The sequence below is a fragment of the Taeniopygia guttata genome, chromosome 27 (assembly GCF_048771995.1).
Source record: "Taeniopygia guttata chromosome 27, bTaeGut7.mat, whole genome shotgun sequence".
NCBI classification, from domain to species: domain Eukaryota; kingdom Metazoa; phylum Chordata; class Aves; order Passeriformes; family Estrildidae; genus Taeniopygia; species Taeniopygia guttata.
The window spans coordinates 5427216-5450526 of record NC_133052.1 but is presented as its reverse complement, the minus strand read 5'-3'; the positions used below and the strand labels follow the sequence as shown (position 1 = coordinate 5450526).

Genomic DNA, 23311 nt, shown 5'->3' with positions numbered 1-23311 from the left:
GGGTGGCTCTGCAGCCCCAGGGTGGCTCCGCTGGCCCAGGGTGGCTCTGCTGGCCCAGGGTGGCTCTGCTGGCCCGGGTGGCTCTGCTGTCCCCAGGGTGACTCTGCTGTCCCCAGGGTGACTCTGCTGTCCCCAGGGTGGCTATGCTGTCCCCGGAGGCTCTGCTGGCCCCAGGGTGGCTCTGCTGGCCCCAGGGTGGCTCTGCTGGCCCCAGGGTGGCTCTGCAGCCCCAGTGTGGCTCTGCTGTCCCCAGGGTGGCTCTGTTGGCCCCAGGGTGGCTCTGCTGGCCCCAGGGTGGCTGTGCTGGCCCAGGGTGGCTCTGCTGGCCCAGGGTGGCTGTGCTGTCCCCAGGGTGGCTCTGCAGCCCCAGGGTGGCTCTGCTGTCCCCAGAGTGGCTCTGATGTCCCCAGGGTGGCTCCGCTGGCCCAGGGTGGCTCTGCTGACCCCAAGCATCACCTGAGCTACCCTTACAGAAAAAAAAAAAAAATGTATCTGTAAATATATAAATATGGATTAAATCGATATTAATATGTATTGGGGATATGTAAAATAAATGCATTTCTAGAATTCTCTCTGCTGGAAAGCCCCAGCCCCATCAGCAAGGGGAATTTTGACTCAAATCTCACAATTTAAATTATTTTAATAATGGGACTCCCAATTCTGAGAAGACTTTAGGGGTCCTATGTCCAATATTGGGGAGACTTTTGGGTTCCCATCCCAAATTTTGGGGAGATTATGAGGAAATTTCTTCTACCCTCTACTTTGTGACTACTTCTACTCTAATATCTAAACTTTTGTGACTTCTCGTTCTTCCTGCAAAGCTGTTAAATCCTTCCATGGCTCAAACCCAAAATCACAGCTGTTTCCAGCTGCCTGCCAGGGTCTGAAATGCTTCTGACCTGGGCCCGGAACACCCAAAAATGTCTGAGGGACATTTGGAGTTCCGACATTAGGGGAGGGGTTTAGGGGTCTCATTCCCAGTTTTGGGGTGTCTCTGGGGATCCCCGCCGCAGTTTTGGGAGGTTTCATGAGGAAGTTCTCTAATGAGACGTGGGTGGCAGAGGTGGCTCCACAACAGCTCCGGGCGCCCCGGGCCGTGCTGAGGAGCAAAGGCTGAGCCCGGGGTGGTGCTGACACCAAAGCTGCCGAGGCCAGGCCAGTCATTAACGTCTGAAACAGAACCACCCCAATTAATAATTTCATTTTCCAGCAGCCGTAACATCAACACTTGGGATGGAGCCTAAACCCAGATTAAACCGTCCCTGCTGGAAGAACCCCGCGGCCCCTTGGCACGGCCCCAGGGGGCTGCTCTGGGGTGGGGGGTGGCTCCGGGTGCCCCGGGTGTCCCCACAAGGCCAGTTTGGTGCTGTCTGGTGGCTGTCTGTGCCCAGGCTGGGAGGTGGCCGGGCTGGTTGGGATGCCAGAGGAAATGGGGAGAGCGTGTCTGGGGCTGGGAGCCCCTCTCCCCTTTCCCAGGAGGATGGAGAGCCCCGGGGTCCTTCGGGGGCTCCCAGCCCGCGTTCCCGAGCTGCTCCACAGCTGGGAAGAGGAAGGATTTGGGGCAGCGCTGGTGGCCTGACCTCCTCCCGGCGGGGGTGACCTGCCCGGCCTGCTGGCCTGGGCTCCTTGTCCCCTTCAGCAGCAGCAAGAGGGACAGAAACAAGGACAAACTTCTGGATTGCAAATCCCAGCCCCAAACCCAGCCCGTGCTGCGCTCCCACCAGGGGCCCCATTTGGGGTGGCCATGTCCATTCGTGTGGCAGTGGTGACAGGACGGGACAGGACAGGACAGGAGGATTTGCCTTGGGCACACGGCTGCAGTGTGGCAGCACGGCCGGGAGCGGGGGCCGGTGGTTGTGTCCCCAACGAGGCCCCGGGGGATGTCCCCAGAGGCTGCCCCGGCCCTTGCCACCGACCCCGCCGCGATTCGGGGCGACTCTGCCGCTCCAGAGCAAAGGAAGTCACTGAGGGGACCTGCCAAAGGCTCCTTGGGGAGGGCTGGGATCACCGATTGTGCCACCTCCATCCCACCGGGGATGTGCCGGATGGGGTCCCTGCCCCGGGCCCCCTGCCTCTGCCTGGGCTTTTCCTCCCTGGAAGGAGCAAGTCTGGGAAGGGGAATTCGATGGCTGGGTGACAGCTTGGGGACGATGACGATCAAAGCACTGGCAGCTTGAGACCTCCTGGAAAGGGAAAGGGGATTTTTTGTAGTTATCGTTCAAAATGAGGAGCTTAAAGCCATTCACAGTTCCAGACACAGAGAGCGTCCCCAGAGGTGTGTCCTGAGTGCCTGAATGTGACAGCGTGATGGTGGACAGCCCAGGGGACAGCAGCTCCCACTCTGCCACTCCACAGCCAGGGTTTGTCCCCGTCTATTTGAACTCAAAACGTCCCTCAGACATTTTTGGAGGCTCCAGGCCCTGGTCAGAGGCATTTTACACCCTGGCAGGCAGCTGAAAACAGCTGTGATTTTGGATTTGAGCCATGGAATGATTTACCAACCTTGCAGGTGGAACAAGGAGTCACAAAAGTTTAGATATTATAGTAGTAGTTACAAAGTAGAGGGAAGAATTTTTGAGTGCTGTACAGGGGGGGTTTTAGCACTTGTACAGGGGGGTTTTTACTTTGTACATGGGGGTCAGAGGTTTTAAGATGGAGGAATGTAGGCTGGTCCTGTTCCTCCTCTTTCTTCTTCCTCACCTCCATGTTCTTGGTGATGTTGGCACTCACAGATTGGTTTAGAGTAGAAAGGCACCATTTAATATAGGTAATAGGCACTGGGGAAAAACTGTACCCATGTAACACGTAATGTACCATATAAAAGATAGAAAAGCACCATTTAATATAGGTAATAGGCATTGGGGACAAACTGTACCCATGTAACATGTAATGTACCATATAAAAGACAGCAGCAGCCCTGGGCAGAGGGGGAGAGAAGAAACAGTCGGGAGTCAGAGAGGATGTCAGGGTGTGTGTGTGCCTCTGCCTGAGCTGTGAGCAAACCACAGCAGCTCAAGGAGAAAATCTTTTAGATAACTTGCAATAAACTGCCTTGAGACCGAACAGCAGAGACTGCTGAGCCTTTCTTTGGAAGCACGGGTTGGAGGAGAGACTTTTCCACCACACGGAGCCCCTGAAGCAGGCTGGGGATCCGACACGCGTGTGCAGTGACGAACTGGTCTGGGACTGGTTTTGGGAGGCCCTGGGAGGCAGCAGGGGTGGGGGGATGTGTTGCCTCACCTTCAATGTTTCTTCATCTCCCTCAAGGCTTGAGCAAGGCTGCTGATCCTGCCGGGGTTTCCTCACTTTGGGAATCTCTCTGGCCCCGCTTGTCTCCCGGGAAGGGAAGTGGCACAAGGGATGTGCTGTCACCTCCAGGGCAGCTCAGGGCTCGGTTCCTCCCCTCCCCGGTGCTCCTGCCCCCATCCCTGCCTCTGCTCATTGTTGCCAGAGTTGGGAGATGCCCCACTGTGGGAGTCCAGGGCTTCCCTCTGGCTGCCCTGGCAGGTCTGGGACCCTGGCAGGGGTCAGGAACACCCCTGGACAGAGCCCCCAGAGACACTGTCTGTGATCTCTGTCCATGGAGAGGAGTTTTCAATCTTACAGGATGAATTACAAGCTTTGAGTGTTTGATAAGAGTAATAATTAAGTGTGACACGGGTGCAAAAGTAAAATTTTAGGATTCTAGATGAGGGGTCCAAAGGGGACAAGATGGAGGAAATTGGGTGTGCCTTGTCCTTTTTCTCCTTCTTCATGCCCTCCATGTTTCACTGTGGTGTTGGCATTTTTCTGTTGGTTCAGGCTGGGGACACGCTGTCCAACGTAGGTGACAGATATTGGCACGTTATTGTAAATCCAGCACAGGTAGTTTGTGGTATTTAATGTTTGTAACATCCCACTGAGGGCAGAGCCCCACACGCTGCCCTGCAGGACAGAGCTGCGGCAGGGCAGCAGAACATGTTAGAGATAAACAGAATAAACAACCTTGAAACAGCACAGACGAATTATGACTTCTGCTTTGGCAGCGGGGCTGAAAGGCAGAGACTTTCTACAATCTCGGGATCACCAATACCCACAGATTCCGACACCCCACAGAGAGGGGCTGGATCCCACTGATCCCATCCCAGGAGCTGCAGCAGCACCCACACGGCCCAAGGGGTGGCAGAGGGTCCCTGTCCCTTCTGGTCCCCAGGGACTCACCCCATCCCAAGGCTTTCCTTGGTCCTGACAAGGAAAATCCCTGGTCCAAAGCTCCTGGGACTCAGCCTGTGCCTGAGCATGGACAGGGCTGGGATCCCAGCCCTGGGATGGGGTAGGGGCAAGTTTTGAGGGTTCCCAGGAGAAATCTCAGAGCTGCTGTAAAAGAGGGGCTCCAGAGCTTCCAAAGGCAGCAAATCCTCTGCTGGGCACCCTCAGGATGCCCTTGGAGCTGGGTGGCTCTTCCAGGGGACAGCAGGATCTGTCCTCATCAGAGCTGGAGAATCCTCTGATCCCTCCTGGGTTTCCCCTGATCTCTCCTGGGTTTTCCCAGTGGGTGTTTTGTGTGTCCGAGGTGGGAACACGAACCAGCCCAGGGCTGTCACTGTCACCTCTGTGGGTGAGCCAGATGAGGGGGGCAGCAGAGGTGGCACCTCCAGCTGGGGCATCATTCCCACCTGGGGAAGGTGACCTGGGGACAGCACAGCCACAGCTGCCTTCTCCTCCTCCTCCTCCTCCTCCTCCTCCTCCTCCTCCTCCTCCTCCTCCTCCTCCTCCTCCTCCTCCTCCTCCTCCTCCTCCTCCTCCTCCTCCTCCTCCTCCTCCTCCTCCTCCTCCTCCTCCTCCTCCTCCTCCTCCTCCTCCTCCTCCTCCTCCTCCTCCTCCTCCTCCTCCTCCTCCTCCTCCTCCTCCTCCTCATCCCTCCTAAGGGGAGATAAGATCGGGATCAGCCCAGTCAGGCTCTGCCAAAACGGGCAGGAAGCAGCACAGCAATTAAATGGCAAATAATGGGAATTTAGGATTATAACAAAAGGCAGAAAAGCAATCCGGGGGGGGTCGGAAACATTAGGAACACAGAAAAAACCAATCAAGCAGAAAATAGCCCGGACTGGAGCCAAGGTCTGTGAGCTGAGGCAGCCGGGCTCGGTCTCAAGGGGGGGATTTGGGGGCTGGGGGGTGGATTTGGGGAGTTCTGGGGCAGAACGAGAGTTTTGGGAGAGATTTGCTCCCGAGCAGAGCTGGCCGCGGGCTGAAACCCTGGGAAAAGCTCCCAGGTCTGGGATGTGATATCCATGGAAATCCAGGGAGCGGCCTGAGGCTCGGGGGTGGCAGGGCGGGGGTCTGTGGGGGCACAGGGTGCATTTTTCTGGAATTTGGTGTTTCCTGCAGACTCCCCTTTCCCAGGATTTCCTGGGAGGAGCTCCCTGCCAGGAGCCTGGGCAGCAGCCTGAGAAGGACCCACGGCAGGGCTCTGGGGCTCCCGAGCACTGCCCAGGCTTTGGGGGCTCCTGTGGTTCCCACCCCCAATTTTGGGGAGACTTTTGGAGGTCTCTGGGGTTCCTATCTGAATTTTGGGGAAGATGTTTGGTGCCTGTCCCCAGTTTTGGGGAGATTTTGGGGGCGTTCTGTGGCTCTCATCCCGTTTTGCGGGAGGTTTCTGAAGGTCTCATCCCAAATTTTGGGGGGCTCCGGCAGCAGCCTGGAGCCAGGCTCTGCTGCCAGCACTTCCTGCCCGTTCCCGGGTCACAGTCCCGGGGGACCTGGCATGGGGACAAGGACACCCCGGGGACCCCAGGTGGCACCGAGGCTGTGACATCCTGGGGAGCAGCCCTGGGGTGGCACTGGGGCTGGGTGATATCCTGGGGACCATCCCAAATTTTGGGGAGACTTTTGGGGGTTTCTAGGAGTCCCATCCTCTAGTATTAGGGGAGATATTTAAGGATCCCATCCCAAATTTTACAGGGGTTTCTGGGGGTCCCATCCCAAATTTTACAGGGGTTTCTGGGGGTCCCATCCCAAATTTTGGGGAGACTTCGGGTGCCCCATCCCCAGTTTTGGGGAGATTTTGAGGAGGTTTCTGTGGTTCCCAACTCCAGTTCTAGCTGAGAATTTTGGAGGTCTCTGGGGTTGTCACCCAAATTTTAGGGGAGACTTTGGGGGTCCCATCCCTAATGAAGTCCCTTTCATAGATTTCATTAATCCAGCGTCCCTCCCATTCCCTGATGAGGCTCAGATGCCATTAGCCGCTCCTTTCACCCCCTCACCACGAGGCTCCGGGTCGGGGACAGGGCGGGGACACACGGACACCCCGGGCCGGTATCCCCGGGGCCTTTCCCGGGGATTTCCCGCCGGGAGGAGCAGCCCGGGCACATTCCTGGCGCGGAGCCTCCCTCCGGGCAGGGTTTGTTTCTCTCGGGAGCCCCGGAGACCATCCCGGGATCGCAGCTCCGCTCCCCTCGCACCGGAGCCATGCGGGGGGGCGCGGCCGGGGACCCCCGCGGGCTCTGGGGGGCCGCCCCGGCGGGGACCCCCTTTGTCCCACCCAGGGTGAGCCCCGGAACGCTTCTGCCTCTGCACTGATGGGATAAGGGTGGGGATGGGAGAGGGGCTGGGCTCGGGGGTGCCCAAAGCCTGGGGGTTCGCAAACGCCCTGCAGACCCCGAAAGGCCATCCGTGCCCAGGGACCTGTCCCCAGAGGGGGGGACTCCCCAGGTCTGGAAGTCACCCAGGACGGGAGGGCGGTGTCCCTGGAAAAACCAGGGGAGAGCGACCATTCCCTCCTCCGGGGCTCTCGTCCTGTTCCCCCTCGGATCATAATCCCCCAGACCACCATCCCCGTCCCCTCTGTCCCACCACCAGCCCCATCCCCTCTGTCCCGTCACCAGCCCCGTCCCCTCTGTCCCACCACCAGCCCCATCCCCTCTGTCCCGTCACCACCCCCATCCCCTCTGTCCTGCCACCACCCCCGTCCCCTCTGTCACTCACCAGCCCCGTCCCCTCTGTCCCACCACCACCCCCATCCCCTCTGTCCCACCACCACCCCCATCCCCTCTGTCCTGCCACCACCCCGGTCCCCTCTGTCCCACCAGCAACTCCGTCCCCTCTGTCCCACCACCCCCATCCCCTCTGTCCCACCACCCCCGTCCCCTCTGTCCCACCAGCCCCGTCCCCTCTGTCCCGTCACCAGCCCTGTCCCGCTCCCGCCTGTCCCGGCCGTGTCCCCTCTGTCCCTCGTGCCCCGTGCCAGGGCTGGATTAACCCTGAAAGTGCCGTTCCCGTTTCTCGCAGCCCCTGGCCGTGGGATCGCCGCCGCTGCTGCTGCTGCCGCCCGGGCCCGGGGCCGCCCCGCCGGGACCCGCGCCCGGCCCGGGAGGTGCGTGCGGGCAGAGCCGGGGGCAGCGCCGAGCCCGGCCGGGCGGCCCCGCTCCTTCCCGGCCTTGGTCAGCCGGAGGGCAGCGGGGCTGAGCGCCCTCGGAACGTCCATCCGGCCTGGGAGGGACGTTCAGCCCCTCGGGATGAGAATCGTGCGGGTTTACCAAGTCTGGGAACAGTTTGGGGCTTTTTTGTGGTTTGGTTTTTGTTTGGGTTTCTGTTTGGTTTTTTGTTTGTTTGTTTGTTTGGGGTTTTGTTTGGGTTTCTTTTTGGGTTTTTTATTGTTTTGCTTGTTTGTTTGTTTGTTTGGGTTTCTTTTTGGTTTTTGTTGTTTTGTTTGTTCGTTTGGGTTTTTGTTTGGGTTTCTTTTTTGTTTTTGTTTGTTTGTTTGTTTTGTTGTTTTGTTTGTTTGTTTGTTTTGGCGGGTTTTTGGTTTTTGGGTTTTTTTTCCCCTAAATTCACCTGTTTTTGTTCTCCAAACCCCCATTTCCTGCTGGCATCCCCAGGTTCGACAGGCTCCTTGAGCTGCCAGGTGGGATTGAGTGGCACTGGAACCCCAGGCTGTGCCACTGCCCGCAGCGACTTCACCCACCCCGGTGCCCCCGGGCTGCAGTCTGGGCTGGGGGGCTGGCAGCAGGGCATGGGGCTGTGGGGACCAGGGACAGCAGGGACAAAGAGCTGTCACCACTGCGGACACACCACAGGCAAAGTCACTTTTGCTGTGGGGAGGGGGAAGCTGGAGCTGTCCTTAAAAATCCAGGGAGGAAAAAGGATGCTGCAAATGGGTGTGGAAAGAGCAGAGAGAGCCAGGCTGGCCCCTGTGGGACGGGTGGAGCTGCCAGCAGCCCTGGGGCACTCCCTGCTCCCACAGCAGAGTCCCAGGAGGTGCTGGGTGCTCTGCCTGGAGGGACAGCCACCTCCTGGTGTCCTGGGGCCAGCCTGGCAGCCCTGGAGCCTCTGGGGATCTGGCACATGGGCTATGGGGTGGTCCAAAACCTTCTTTACTCCAGGATATGGAACCAGGGAATCCCAGAATGGGATTTTAAGGATCACCCAGGGCCACCCCTGCCATGGCAGGGACACCTCCCACTGTCCCAGGCTGCTCCAGCCCCAGTGTCCAACCTGGCCTTGGGCACTGCCAGGGCTCCAGGGGCACCACAGCTGCTCTGGGTGGATGAAGCCAGCGGAATCTCAGGGGAATCCAGCAGGTTTATAAGAATCTGCTCTGGGAATTCCACACCTGCAGGAAGTGGGGCTGTTTTTTGGGGGTGTAGAGGCAGATTTGGGGTTTCCTCTGTGTGGATGGGCCTCAGCAGCCACCCTCAGTGTGGCCTCCAGCCAAGGGGGCAGGGACACTGCCCCAGGCCCAGCTGCTCAGGCGGGAGCTGAGGAGGCACTGAGCATCCCCACCCTGCTCCTGACTCGGATCCGGCTCCCAGGAGTGGGGTTGGGACTCTGGGCTCACCCCCAGCTCCTGCCCCGGGGCTCTGAGGGCTGACCCTGGCGTGCTCTGTCCGCTGCCCCTGCCAGGGGCTGCCCAGGGCCCTGAGCACTGCCCGGGCTGGAGAAACTCTCCCCAGAATGGGAGGAAACTCTGGTGCCTCCAGCCCCAGTAATCACCCCTCGTGAGGCAGCCCAGATGTGTGCAAGGAAGAAAAGGCTCAAATACGGCAATTTTCAAGCCTTATCCAAGCAAAATAATTTTTAAACACCACATGAGGCTTCCAAACTGGGGCGGGGGAAGTCTGGCTTTGCTCCCACTGCTTGGGAACAGGGAGGAGCCGTGGGGCCGCCCCATCCCAGGCACCCATCCCAGGCTCTGCTCCTCCTGCCCTCCATCTGCTCTCTCTCTGACGCAGAATCTCCAATTCTCTGGCAGATTTGATGGAGCTGATGCTGATTCAAGCCTCCCAAATGCACCAGCTGCTGATGCATGGCCTGGCTGTGGCGGCTCTGACACCCCTGGGTGCGGGGCCAGCCCCAGCCCCTGCCCAGGTGGGGCTCGGAGGGGCTGGGTGGGCAGAGGGGGGTGCCCAGGGCTCATTGGGATCACCCCGTGCTGCTTTGGGACCCTCTGCCTGCAGCCCCTGGGTGGTCCCAGCCCAGCTCAGAGCAGCCCTTTGGGGTTTTGGGGCTCGGTTTGGGCCCCAGCTCTGACAGCTCAGCCCAGTCCGGCCTCGGGCAGAGGTTCAGCCCAGCTGGGAAGAGCCGGGAGCCTCTGGAAGCGCAGCCCAATGTGGCAGGAAGGCTCTGCAGGGGCTGCCATTGAAAAATCCATCTCGAACCAAAACCGTATCAAACATTTCATCCCCCTGGGGGGAACAATGCAGTTTTTGGGGCTGGGCTGGGCTCTGGCAGCTGCTGAGCTTGCGGCCAGCTGGCAGCTCCTGGCACTCGCCCCCTGCCCTCCCAGTGCCAGCGGGGCCAGCCGGGACTGCACCCTGCCTGCCCAAACACCTCTCAGACAGATCCAAGGGCTCTTCCCACGGGGTTTCGGTCCCATCTGTGGGGCTGCCACCCCGCCGTGTCCCCGGCAGCCGTGTTCCCATGGCTTTGTGTGGGATGGAGCCCACCCAGCGGGGGCGATCCCGGCCAGCGGCGCTTTGGGAGCCCCGGAGCCCGGCCCAGCCCTGCCTCCGTCCCCACCGCAGGCGCTGCCGGGGCCTTGGCAGGGCGAGGAGGAAGAGGCGGCCGTGGTTTTCCACCATCACTACATCCCCTGGCCCACGCCCGGCCCGGCCCCCGTGCGCTTCCTGCGCTCCTCGCCTCGGTGAGTGCCGGGCTGGGGCTCGGGGCCTCCCCGCTGTGCCACCACCTCCAGGGGACACCATCCATCCCCACTGACCCGTCCTCACCCCTCTCCAGCAGAGCTGTGCCCCCCCCGCCGCCCCCCAGTGCCACCGGGACAGTGGGACCCGGCGTCCCCCCAGCAGCGGGTAAGGACAGCCTGGGGACATTGTCCCCACAGGCCCGACTGGAGCAGCTTTCCTCGAGCTTCCATCAACCTGGGCTGAGCTTTCCTGCTCCCTGTCTCCATCCCACCCCACCCCATCCCATCCCACCCCACCCCACCCCACCCCACCCCACCCCACCCCACCCCATCCCATCCCATCCCATCCCATCCCATCCCATCCCATCCCATCCCATCCCATCCCATCCCATCCCATCCCATCCCATCCCATCCCATCCCATCCCATCCCATCCCATCCCATCCCATCCCATCCCATCCCATCCCATCCCATCCCATCCCATCCCATCCCATCCCATCCCATCCCATCCCATCCCATCCCATCCCATCCCATCCCATCCCATCCCATCCCATCCCACAGAGTACTACAGCGCGGAGGAGCGGGGGCTGTGAGCTCTGCCTCCCTCAATGCCCCAGTCCCAGATGGATGCTCTGCTCTTCCCGTGGTTTGTGGTGGTCCCAGGGCAGGGGTGTCCCAGCCCTGTCCCAGCCCTGTCCCAGCCCCGGTGCCAGCCAGACCCTGTGCCCCCCTGAGCCACCAGGCTGGGGTGGCACAGGCTGTGCTGTTTCCCGGGGTGGGCACAGACGATGCTCCCAGCCTTCATTAGTCCCTCCAGCTCTCGATGCAGCCTTGCCTGTAATTAATTTGCTTTGTTAAGAGAGCGCCCTGCTGTCGCTAATTAAGCATCTGTAATTACATGGGCTGGTGGCTCTGTGCCTGAGTGCAGGGGCTTCCTCGGGGCTGGGGGCACCCAGAGCCATGGGGGGAGGGGGTCTGGCAGTGTCTGGGGGTACTGGGGGGGTCTGTCAGTGCTTGGGGGGCTGAGAGGAGTCCTGGGGGGGTCTGGCAGTGGTTGGGGGTACTGGGGGGGTCTGTCAGTGCCTGGGGGGCTGAGAGGAGTCCTGGGGGGTCTGTCAGTGCTTGGGGGTACTGGGGGGGTCTGTCAGTGCTTGGGGGGCTGAGAGGAGTCCTGGGGGGTCTGTCAGTGCCTGGGGGGCTGAGAGGAGTCCTGGGGGGTCAGTCAGGTCTGGGGGTGAGGGGGTGCTGGAGCTCCAGAGTGAGATCTCCTGGCTGAGCACAGGCAGAGCTGGGTCTTGGTGGGGATGTGGTCTGCAGAGCATCCTGAGAGGGAAATGCTGGAGTTTCCCAGGATTCAGGACCCCTCTGCACTCCAGGAAGCAGGAGGAGGTGGGGAGTGAAGGCTTTTGTGTGCTGGGAGCTGTCCCCTGCCTGTGCCACCTCGCCAGCCCCATGGAGAGGTGACAGCCCTGCTGTGCCCTAGGCGGGTTCCAGGCTTCTCCCTGGAGTAGAGCTCCTGACAGGAGACCTTGGGGCCAGTGGTCTGGAGCTCTGAGGATGCAGAAAGGCACCTTAAACCCCCTCCTTGGGCTGCCCTGCCTCTCCTCTGCCCAGTGGAAGGCAGAATTTACCTTCCCTGTGCTCTGGAATGGGCAGATCTTCCCCAGGCTGGCCCCTGGAGGAGCTCCCAAATGTGGAGCAGGAGGATCACGCTGGATTCCCTCAGGAAGGCCCCTGGAGGAGCTCCCAAATGTGGAGCAGGAGGATCATGCTGGATTCCCTCAGGAAGGCCCAGCTCCTCCAGCTGGGAGGGACTGAAGGAATCATTAAAAGCAAAGCTGGGTTTGATGGAGACCAGGCTGGTGCCCAAAGGTTCCCCCGTGACACAGAACGGGAAGGAGGAGGTGAGGAGTCACCTGGAGTGGGCTGGACAGGAAGGGTGGGCTCGAGATGTGACCCAATCTTTGCTTTAATATGAGAATAATGAGAGGAATGGGAGGGTGAAGCAATGGGCATTGCAACACTCCTGGTGGATGTAACCCTGGGGTTACTGGTCAAACTGGGGCACCCTCCGGCATGGGCAGAGCCTGGGGACATCTCTGCCACCTCCAGGGGACGGGCGGGCGTGGAAGGGCAGCCCTGGGCACAGCGAGGCTGGGCTGAGGCTGGCATGGTCCCAGCGGAGCTGGCACCTGCCCAGGAGGGGCCTGGGGCACTGGGAGACCCCCGAGACCCCGCTGGGCTTCTGGGGGGAGGCACGAGGGGATCTCACTGCTCCCAGCTCCGGCCCCAGGTCAGGGCTGAGCCGAGGGTCTGGACAGCAGCACAGGGATGCAGGGAGGCAGGGATGCAGGAATTCAGGGATGCAGGGATGCAGGAGGCAGGGGTGCAGGGATGCAGGAGGCAGGGGTGCAGGAATTCAGGGATGTAGGGGTGCAGGGATGCAGGAATTCAGGGATGCAGGGGTGCAGGGAGGCAGGAATTCAGGGATGCAGGGATGCAGGAGGCAGGGATGCAGGGAGGCAGGAGGCAGGAATTCAGGGATGCAGGGGTGCAGGGATGCAGGAATTCAGGGATGCAGGGATGCAGGAGGCAGGGGTGCAGGGAGGCAGGAGGCAGGGATGCAGGAATTCAGGGAGGCAGGGATGCAGGGGTGCAGGAGGCAGGGAGGCAGGGAGGCAGGGATGCAGGGATGCAGGGATGCAGGAATTCAGGGATGCAGGGATGCAGGGAGGCAGGAGGCAGGGATGCAGGGATGCAGGGAGGCAGGAGGCAGGAGGCAGGGATGCAGGAGGCAGGGATGCAGAGATGCAGGAGGCAGGGATGCAGGAATTCAGGGGTGCAGGGGTGTCCCTCCTTCCCCAGCCCTGGAGGTGTCCCAGGCCGGGTGGGATGGGGCTTGGAGCACCCTGGGGTGGTGGGAGGTGTCCCAGCCATGGCAGGGGTGGCACTGGGTGGACTGTGAGGTCCTTCCCACCCAAACCCTCCTGGAATTCTGGGATTCCCTGATTTGGGCCATGGACCAGCGGGGCTGGGAGAGGCTGCTGGGGGCTGACACTGGCCCAGTGTCCCTGCTGTGACAAGGACTTGGTTCCAGGAGTTTCCAGGGGGCTGGCCTGGATCCTGCAAGGCACCAGAGCAGGAGGAAAGGTTAATTACAGCCTGTGCTAATTACACCTGTGAAAACACCTCATGCAACACAGCTCCTGGCTGCCAACTGGGCCAAAGGCTGGCACCTCCCGCAGGCACTGTGGGACCCTGGGGACAGATGCTGGGCTTTGGGAGGGGAAGGACAGAGGGGCTTCTGCTGCCCAAACTGAGCAAGGGATGGGGAGCAGCGGTGACACATTCCTGCTGTCATTCCAGCTGGGAGATGTCTTCCAATCCTCTGGTGCTCTGCAGGGTGAGGTTTGGGTGCCAGCAGGTGACTGTGCCCAGCCCGGCTGGGGCCATGGCCATGGACCAGGACAGCTCCTGCTGTCCCCGCCAGCTGAGATGCCCTTTCCCAGGGCTGGCAGCCCCGTGGCCAGGAGAGATTCCCGGGGCAGGGACACTTTAGTGAGCAGCAGGTCTGAGCTTATCGCTCAGGAGTCACTGCAATGGCTTTCAATAGCCCAGGAGGTGACAGCGGTGACAGCTCGGGTGACTCAGGGTCCCCGTGTGACTCACGGCCACTCTCCACCCTTGGGTGGGTGTCCTGGTTCCACGAGCCACTCCATCCTGGGGCCGAGATGCACGGGGAGCCCTCCCCAGGGCAGGCCCGGCCGCCCACGCAGGATCCTCCTGCTTCACCTGCCCCGCTCGGCGGCCCCGGCCCCGCTGCCGGCCCGGGCTGCGCTGGGGCTGGACCATGGAGCTGCTGCTGCTGCTGCTGCTGCTGCACGGGCTGCTGCTCCTGCCCCTGGCAGCGCTGCTGCTCTACAGGCGCAGCCGCCCCTTCCAGTTCCTCTGCAAGGTGGCCTTCTTCAACTGCTGGATCGTGGCCTTGGCCACCCTGCTGTCCCCCCTGGCCGCCCTCCGGGGACGCTCCGTGGAGAACATGAGGTGAGCGCGGGCTGGGGGTGGGGAGAGCTGGCTGGGGCTCAAATCCCGCGGTTTGTGGCCACAGGCTCTGCCCTGCCCTGGCTGGAGCCACAGCTGGGTCACAGCTGGCGGCAGAGCCCTGGGGCCAAGGCCAGGGCTGTGCTGACATCCGTGGGGCACTGAAGTGCAGCTGGTGGTGTGAGAGGTGCTGGCTGTACACAGGGAGGGTCAGGCCACGCTGGAGTTGGGATCTGAGGAATGAAATAACATAAATGGGATCATTCCTCGCCATGGTAATGTTGGGGTCATCACTTGGGTGGGTAACAGGGGAGTTTGGAGGTACCATCAGGGCAGGGGGCAAATACATGCCCAGTTCTGTGCCGCTGGCTCTGGTTTTGTCCATGAGAGCCCAGGAACAGCACTTGGGCAGAGGGATTGAGGGTGGAGAGGCCTGGCACAGATTATTCCATGTCTGCCCCTTCCCTGGAAGTGTCCCAGGCCAGGCTGGATGGGGCTTGGAGCAGCCCTGGACAGTGGGAGGTGTCCCTGCCCATGGCTGGGGGTGATACTGGCTGAGTTTAAGGCCCTTTCCAACACAAACGATCCCAGTTTTTATGTTTTTGGCATGTCTTGGTGCCATCACCTGACAGGGGCACAGCCCTGTCCCCATCACAGCCATGTCCTGACTCTGCTCCCGAGGGCGGAAGCAGGGAGATAACACCGGGGAGATAACACCGGGGAGATAAGGAGATAACATCGCTGTGCAACATCCGAGGAAGGCTTGGGCGCTCTCAGGATGTTCCAGTCGCGTTGCTGGATTCCCGGGCCGGATGAGCACACCAGGAGGATGTAATTACACAGGGAAAATATCCCAGCTTGAGACACTCACTGAGGATTTGTGCCGAGGGATCTCGGCCCGCGGCGGGAGCGTGGTCCGAGGTTCAGTGTTATCAGTCCGAAACTCAGTGGTGCCGGTCCGAGGTTCGGTGGTGCCGGTCCGAGGTTCGGTGGTGCCGGTCCGAGGTTCGGTGATGCCGGTCCGAGGTTCGGTGGTGCCGGTCCGGGGTTCTGTGGTGCCGGTCCGAGGTTCGGTGGTGCCGGTCCGAGGTTCGGTGGTACCGGTCCGAGGTTCGGTGTTATCAGTCCGAAACTCAGTGGTACCGGTCCGAGGTTCGGTGGTGCCGGTCCGGGGTTCGGTGGTGCCGGTCCGAGGTTCGGTGGTGCCGGTCCGAGGTTCTGTGTTACCGGTCCGAGGTTCGGTGGTGCCGGTCCGAGGTTCGGTGGTGCCGGTCCGAGGTTCGCTGGTGCCGGTCCGAGGTTCGGTATTACCGGTCCGAGGTTCGCTGGTGCCGGTCCGAGGTTCTGTGGTGCCGGTCCGGGGTTCTGTGGTGCCGGTCCGAGGTTCGGTGGTGCCGGTCCGAGGTTCGGTGGTACCGGTCCGAGGTTCGCTGGTGCCGATCCGGGGTTCGGTGGTGCCGGTCCGAGTTTCTGTGGTACCGGTCCGAGGTTCGGTGTTATCAGTCCGAAACTCAGTGTTACCGGTCCGAGGTTCGGTGGTGCCGGTCCGAGGTTCGGTGGTACCGGTCCGTGGTTCGGAGGTGCCGCAGCCTGTCCCGGCTCCTTCCCGGCAGGAACGCCGGGCGCATCCCGGGCTGCCCTTCCGGCCCAGTGCGAACCCCCGAGGGAGGCTGTGACTCACCTGCCTTATCAGCGCTGCCTTATCTTGTCCCACCGAGCGCTTCCCTGTCATTAGTCCTGGCTTTGGGGCGCTGTTTCTCCTCGGATCCTCAGGGATCTCCGAGCCTGCGGCTCCCGAGGGATGGGGGGGATACCACGGGCCCTGTGCCTCCTTCTCCCTTCTCACCCTGCCTGGTGCCGAGTCTTTCACTGCGCCCTGCGCTGTCCCCGGGGGGCAGTGACAGATGTGGGACCCTGGCACAGACCCTCTGTGGGTCGGACGGTGCCCCATTCCAACGCTGACGTGTCCCAGGATTTTATCTCCACGGCTGCTGGAATCCCTGGTGCTCCCTCCTTCCTCCACTCCTCTCATTATTCCCATACTGAGCATCACCCATCGCTGCCATCCCGATATTCCTCCTCCTGTCCAGCCTTCCCGGGATGTGACACCACTTTTCGGCTCAGATCCATCTCTCCCCGACACTGCGGGTCCGGTGGATCGATTTGTGATTCCCCATAGCCGTGCATCGGGCTGGTTTTCCCTTCCCCCACCACACAAAGCGGAGCAGGGGCAGTGCCTGGGGTCCCCCACGTCCCTCTGGCCTCCATCCCCAGGGCTCAGCCATGCCCAGCTCAGCTCCTCTCGGCTGGAATCTGCCTCTGCGATCTGGATTTCCATCCACACACGGATCCAGCTGAGCCCCTGGGGAGCCTCCCCCGGGCAGAGACAGATTGTCCTTGCTGGGATGTGAAATCCCATCCCTGTCCCCTTCCCTGTGGGTATTCTCAGTTCAGGCAGAGAGAAAACGAAGGTTTCTAACCAGGCAGAAGCCTGAGAAACTGTTGGGAAATAATGTAAATAATTCTTTATCTGTCTTGTTGTTCACATTGTCTATAGGTAAGTTTTGCCACTGGGCATCATTCACTGCACACCAATGCTGAGAATTGTTTTACTTCAGGACCAATAGAATTGGTCTAAACGAAGCTCTCTATAAAAAGAGCGGTGTATTTGAAATAAATCAAAGTTCTACTCTCTCGCCTTCTGAAGTAGAGTCATTTCATTCCGTCCTGCCTCGACAGCATCACTTCCCCATCTCCATCCCCTTCTCTTTTTGCTTTCCCATCATCCCTGGACATCAAAGTCCCGTTTTTTCCCTGCCAACACCTCGTGCTGGCTCCGAGCCTCCCTGAGCCCGAGCGCGGCTCCAGCAGCGCGGCCCCTCCTAGCCCAGCCCCGCAGCCGGTGCAGAGCCGCTCCCACGCGGTCCCTCCGCTTTATCTCGTCCCTTATCTCGTCCCTTATCTCTGGCAGGCTCCTGCGGGCTGCGCTCCTGCCCCTCAAGCGGTTCTACGGCATCAGGATGCGGGTGAGGGGCTCGGAGCTGCTGCGGCTGCCGGGACCCTTCGTGATCGTCTGCAACCACCAGGCTTCCCTGGACCTCATGGGTGCGTGGGGGCAGCGCGGGGGTCCCGGCGCCTCTGGGGGCCCAGGGCGCACCAGGATCGCTCTGGGGAGTCAGCACCGGCATTAGGGCAGGCATGAGTGCTGGGAGCGGACCAGGAGAGCTTTTGGGACAGGGCTGTGCTGCAGGGAGAGGAGGGACAGCGGGAGGTGATGCCACAGGGTGGTACTGAGCTTGGGGACAGCTTAAAGTCCATTAAGTCAAGGCTAAAATAACCCCAGCCTGGTCCTTTATTAGGGTGTGAAAGATTCATTAGAGTATAAATTATATTAGGGTTTAAATTACCAATTAATCTGTGCACTGATGTAACTTGGCCTCTCCAGAGAGCTCCTCTCTGCAGTTATCACCTCTCAGGACTGGCTGAGCTGCAAAATTTATTGCTGATATGGAGCTGGTTTGTCCACCCTGGGGTTCCGCTTACAAGCAGTTTTCCCAGGTGATTTTTCTGCTGCCAATGCCGCGGGTTGGGAAGGTGTTAACGGCCTTGTCCGTACCCCAGGAATGGTGGAGGTGATTCCCGAGCGCTGCGTGCCCATCGCCAAGCGGGAGCTGCTGTACCTGGGCACGGTGGGCTGGGCCTGCTGGCTCAGCGGCATCATCTTCATCGACCGCTGCCGCCGGGACGCGGCCATCGAGGTCATCGCCCGCACCGCCAGCGCCATGCGGCAGGAGAACGTGAGGGAAACGGGCTGGGGGAACGGGGGGAGCGGCCGTGGGCACTTCTGACCCGGCCGAGGTCAGACTGTCTTGCTCTGAACAGCCAGGTGTCTGCTGAGGGAGGCAGGAGCCTCCCCTGAAATGGAAAATGCAAACCCCCTCCCTCCCAATTGTTATAATTTTGGAATTAAGGGGCTCTCAGGCAAAGATATGGGAATAGGAATAACAGTTCTTTAATCGGAAAATTAAATATAAAAAAGCAATAGTACAAGACAAGAAAACCAACAGTGCCAGAGTCAGAGCAGGCCCTGTCCCCTGTGGGTCAGGGAGGTGGCAGCAGCCCCATCCCAGGGTGGCTCAGCCCTCCTGCAGTGCCAGCTGTGCTTCTGCTGGAGCAGGATCCTGCACAAGGGGGGAGTTTTCCTCTGGAGCTCCAGGGCTGGGGGAGATGGGCCTGGGCTCCTCTGGGAATGCAGTGGGAAGAAAGCTGCTCCTCTGGGAATGCAGTGGGGAAGAAAGCTGCTCCTCTGGGAATGCAGTGGGAAGAAAGCTGCTCCTCTGGGAATGCAGTGGGGAGAAAGCTGCTCCTCTGGGAATGCAGGGGGCAAAGGCTGCTGTGCTGTTCCCAGGTCAGATTGTATCCAGGTAGGAATGTTTGGCTCCTCCCCTGGGCACAGCATCTCCCCATGGATGATGGAATTTTCTCAGCCAGGCAGGGACACTCAGTGGCCATGGACAGCAGAGATCTCCTGGAGGGAGGGTTGGCTGTGGGAGAGATAAAGAAAAGTGCCCAAAGAGCAGCAGAGACCGGCCCCAGCTGTGACAGATGGCAATGGATGCACACCCAGCCACATCTTGTGACCTAAGACACCTCTGTCCCTGTCCCCTGCAGCTCAGTGTGTGGGTTTTCCCAGAGGGCACCAGGAACCCGGGCAAATCCCTGCTGCCCTTCAAGCGTGGGGCTTTCCACCTGGCCGTGCAGGCCCAGGTAAGGGCACCCTTATTTCAATCAAATGTTGGACTCAATGGTCTTAGAGGCCTTTTCCAAAATCATTCCTTCCCCTTTGGCTCACCCTGGATGGAGTAGGGTGGGTGTGAACCATGGGGCAGAGGGATGGGGAGGTTTGATCCTCAGGGATGGGGGCTTTGATCTTCAGGGATGGGGAGGTTTGATCCTCAGGGATGGGGGCTTTGATCTTCAGGGATGGGGAGGTTTGATCCTCAGGGATGGGGGCTTTGATCTTCAGGGATGGGGAGGTTTATTCCCCAGGGATGCAGGGATTTGGACCCCAGGGATGCAGGGATTTGGTCCCCAGGGATGAGGGGCTTGGTCCTCAGGGATGAGTGGTTTGGTCCCCAGGGATGCAGGGATTTGGACTCCAGGGATGGGGGGATTTGGTCCCCAGGGATGGGGAGGTTTGGTCCCCAGGGATGGAGAGGTTTGGTCCCCAGGGATGCAGGGATTTGGTCCCCAGGGCTGCAGGGATTTGGACCCCAGGGATGAGGGGCTTGGTCCTCAGGGATGAGTGGTTTGGTCCCCAGGGATGCAGGGATTTGGACTCCAGGGATGGGGGGATTTGGTCCCCAGGGATGGGGAGGTTTGGTCCCCAGGGATGGAGAGGTTTGGTCCCCAGGGATGCAGGGATTTGGTCCCCAGGGCTGCAGGGATTTGGACCCCAGGGATAGCCATGGTGCTAGGCAGCACCAGGCAGGGACAGGGAGGAGCAGGAGTCCCACCTGGGGAGGGCTCTCTCTGGGGGCTCCCCTGACCTTCCATGTCCTGCAGGTTCCCATTGTCCCCATCGTGATCTCTCCGTACTGGGACTTCTTCAGCCCCAAGGAGAAGAGATTCACCTCTGGTAAGGGATGGGCAGGAATTCCCGTGGCAGAGGGCAGGGCTGGCACTGAGCATGGGCGTCTGGGGGTGCCTGAGGGACGCTGAGGGGTGGAGAGGCAGCTGGGGTGGAAGATGCTTGGGAGAATTCCCAGTTCCTGGTAGAATCCTCTAACACATCCCTGCCTTTTCCCTCCTCTCCCAGGGACCTGCACCATCCGAGTCCTCCCCAGGGTGGAAACGTGGGGCCTGAGCCCAAAGGACGTCCCCAAACTGACCGAGAGTGTCCGCCAGGCCATGGCTGAGGCCCTGGCCGAGATGTCCATGAGTGACCACGGGAATCAGGACATGGAGCAGCCTCTGCTGGGGCCAGGGGAGGACAGGGGCAGCCCCCAGGGCCAGGGGGACACAGCCAGGAGCAGGAAATAGGCAGAGGGAGTGAGTCCCTTGGGGACACTAGGGAGGTGTCCCTTGTCCCCTGAGGAGGTGTCCTGCAGCCCTGCCACCGCCCCAGCAGGACGGTGTCCTAAGGGGAGCAGAGCAGGGCAGGATGGGGACCAGGCAGCACCCCCAAAACAGAGCAAAGTGGCTCCCAAAACAGAGCAAAGTGGCCCCCAAAACAGAGCAAAGTGCCCCAACAAACAGAGCAAGGTGCCCCCTAAAACCCCTCATTGTGACTGTGCATCCCCTGGCTGTCCCTCTGCCGGCCCAGGAGCTGTGGCTGTCCCCCTGGAGCTGTGGCTGTCCCCCAGGATGGCTCCCGCCTGCTCGCTGGGCAGGGCAGGGATGCTCCAGGCAGGGCTGGGGGTTCACAGCCCCATTTTCCCCTCCTGATTGTTGGGTTCCCCATGGATTCTCCTTCCAGAGGCTCCTACAAGCTGGAAATGCCCTTTGGCTGCAGCCAGCTCAGGGGAGGGGCCCAGACTGTGTGGCCTGGGGGGGACACAAGATCCAGGGGAGTTTTCCAGGTGGGGAGAGCATCCCACGGGGGGAGGAGAGCATCCTTGGTGCTGAGCTGTGAGCCAAGGGTGGGACATTAAAGAGTCTGGAGCTGGTGCTGTGTCCTGGCTGTGCTGAGGGGGCTGAGGGGGATCCATCTCCTGGGGAGACTTCACCCCTGCACAGGGAACATCCTGCACAGGGAGCACCCTGCACACAGAGCACCCTGCACATGCAGCACCCTGCACACAGAGCACCCTGCACATGCAGCACCCTGCACATGCAGCACCCTGCACACAGAGCACCCTGCACATGCAGCACCCTGCACATGCAGCACCCTGCACACAGAGCACCCTGCACATGCAGCACCCTGCACATGCAGCACCCTGCACATGCAGCACCCCGCACACAGAGCACCCTGCAGGGATCATCTCCACCCGAGGGATGGTGTGAGGAGCACATGGCAGGGTGAGGGTTTCCCAGGTCTGGGTCTGCCCCTGAGGCAGAGCTCTCCCTGTGCAGTAAGTGCACAAGAAGAGCACCCATTGAAGCCTCAAATTTCCAGCAATACCTGGATTGTGCCCAGCTGGACACAATCCCACCTGGAGGTTCCTCTCCATGGCCTCTGGACCATGACCCCTCTGACAGCTGGATGGTTCCCTGCAGCCAGGCAGGGATTTGGGATCTCCTGGCTCCTTTCCAGCTGAGCAGCTCCTGTGCTGGCACCCCAGGGTGGCAGCAGGGCAGGGACAGGGCAGGGTGTGGCTGTCCCCTTGTGGGGAGCAGGGTGGGCAAGGCTTCCCCTCCCATGCTGGGATAAAAGGTGCAAACCACGGGCACAGAGCTCCGGTTTGGCACCAGTCCTGCTCTCAGGAGAGCTGATTATGGAGGAAATCCTTCAGATCTGTTGCAATCATCTAACAGCAAACAGCAAAGAGGCTTCCCATGAGAGACACCCACGGGATCAGGAGTTGTCACATGGACATGGCCAAGGGCACAGGAAGGTCCCATGTCCCAGAAAACCCCTTTAATCCTTTCCTGCTTCCCAGGATTCCCAACATGTGGCATAGTCTGTCAGCTCTGAGCTGGCCTGGGGGTCCCACCACATCCCCACCCCTGGGGGTGGTTTGCTGGCCCAAAGTTTGGGTTTGGGGGGTTGAGCATCAATGGAATCATGGAACGGTTTGGGTGGGAGGAACCATAAATCCAGTTCTGCCATGAGCAGGGACACCTCCCACTGTCCCAGGCTGCTCCAGCCTGGCCTTGGGCACTGCCAGGGCTCCAGGGGCACCACAGCAGCTCTGGACAAAACCTTGTCCTGCCTGGAGGGCTGGGGCCCAGCCAGAGCCCTCCCTGGATTTTCCACTGTCAGTGGGAGGTGAAAGCTTGAGGAGAGGAAAAAACCTTGGCATGGGGGCTCTGGGAACACCTTGCTTTTTCTGGTTCTCCAAGGCCTGCCCTGCCTGGCTGCTTTGGGTACCCAGCCCTGGCACAGCTGCCCAGGGCAGTGCTGGGTCCCCATCCCAGGAGGGGTTTCACAGCCCTGCGGATGTGGCACATGGGGACAGGGGTCACGGTGGCCTTGGAGCTGCTGCGGGAGCCGTGAGCTCCTCGTCCCATCCGGGATGTCTGGCAGGGCACTGAGTCCTGCCCGCTTCCTGGCAGGACTGGGTGAACCTGGGCCATGCTCCTGCCTCGTGTCCTTGGGGGTGGCAGGTTCAGCCCCCTCCGGCCACCCACAGCCGCTGGGGCTGCTCCGAAGGGTGGGGAGGTGGGCACGGAGCCGTGGTCATCTGAGATCCCATGGGAAAGCTCAGCCCCATCCACGGCTTCCTGTAAGGCCCCGGCACAGATTCCCGGAGCAGCTGTGGTGCCCCTGGAGCCCTGGCAGTGCCCCAGGCCAGGCTGGACAGGGCTGGGAGCTCCTGGGACAGTGGGAGGTGTCCCTGCCATGGCAGGGGTGGAAGTGCTTTAAGGTCCCTTCCAACCCAAACCATTCCATGATTCCATGGCTCCCACAGCCTCAAAGGGAAGGGAACTGCACGGCCCCAGACAGGGGATGTGCTCAGGACACTGTGGGGCTGTCGTGGAGCTCCTCAACCATCCCACATTCCCACCAGGACAGAGGGAAGCTTTGGAACCCTGGAAACTGAGAATTCCAGCCTTCCTGTGCTGGCAGGCACTGACCCCCAGGAGAACACTGCACTGACCTGAGGCTGTGGAGAAGCTTCCAAAATGGAATGGTAGAACTGGGATCGGAGCTTGGATAGAAGTGTGTGATATCACAGGGTGATATCACACCTGAGGGAAACTCAGAGTTTAAGGGTTTAGAATACAGCAATATATATAGAGCAAGATGGAGGTTTTAGGGTGGAGGCTGGTCCTTCTCCTTCTTCTTCACCTTCTTCTCCATGGGTTTGGGTGGTTTTGTGTAATTGGATAAAAAAGTCCACATTGCGGGCACGGGTGGTTGGTTATTGGGTTAAAAGTGAAAATAACTTAGGTGTCATTTCTTAATTGGACATTTTATCCTCAAAAGGCTTTGTAGAGAGAGCTACGACTTCATTTCCATCTTGTTGGAGTTAAGTGCTGTAGAACTC

General features: G+C 60.4%; 2 protein-coding genes across 3 annotated transcripts; both read left to right on the top strand.

The window, feature by feature from the left end:
- The first annotated feature begins 6346 nt into the window (after positions 1 to 6346).
- PRR29 (proline rich 29) lies at positions 6347 to 11017 on the top strand. 2 transcript variants are annotated; one of them, XM_072919185.1, is made up of 6 exons: positions 6347 to 6525; positions 7267 to 7351; positions 9230 to 9345; positions 10002 to 10120; positions 10219 to 10286; positions 10680 to 11017. In XM_072919185.1, exons 1-6 carry the CDS (start codon positions 6448 to 6450, stop codon positions 10709 to 10711), a joined length of 498 nt encoding a protein of 165 aa, XP_072775286.1. In that variant the 5' UTR covers positions 6347 to 6447; the 3' UTR covers positions 10712 to 11017. The 2 variants fall into 2 exon arrangements, with proteins under 2 accessions (XP_072775286.1, XP_041577522.2); XM_041721588.2 differs by having other exon boundaries at positions 10216 to 10286.
- Positions 11018 to 12897: 1880 nt separating this feature from the next.
- On the top strand, positions 12898 to 20827 carry LOC115490748 (1-acyl-sn-glycerol-3-phosphate acyltransferase alpha). The gene is made up of 6 exons (XM_030256442.4): positions 12898 to 14162; positions 17131 to 17264; positions 17781 to 17956; positions 18831 to 18926; positions 19725 to 19797; positions 19978 to 20827. Exons 1-6 carry the CDS (start codon positions 13969 to 13971, stop codon positions 20199 to 20201), a joined length of 897 nt encoding a protein of 298 aa, XP_030112302.3. The 5' UTR covers positions 12898 to 13968; the 3' UTR covers positions 20202 to 20827.
- The last annotated feature ends 2484 nt before the right edge of the window (positions 20828 to 23311 follow it).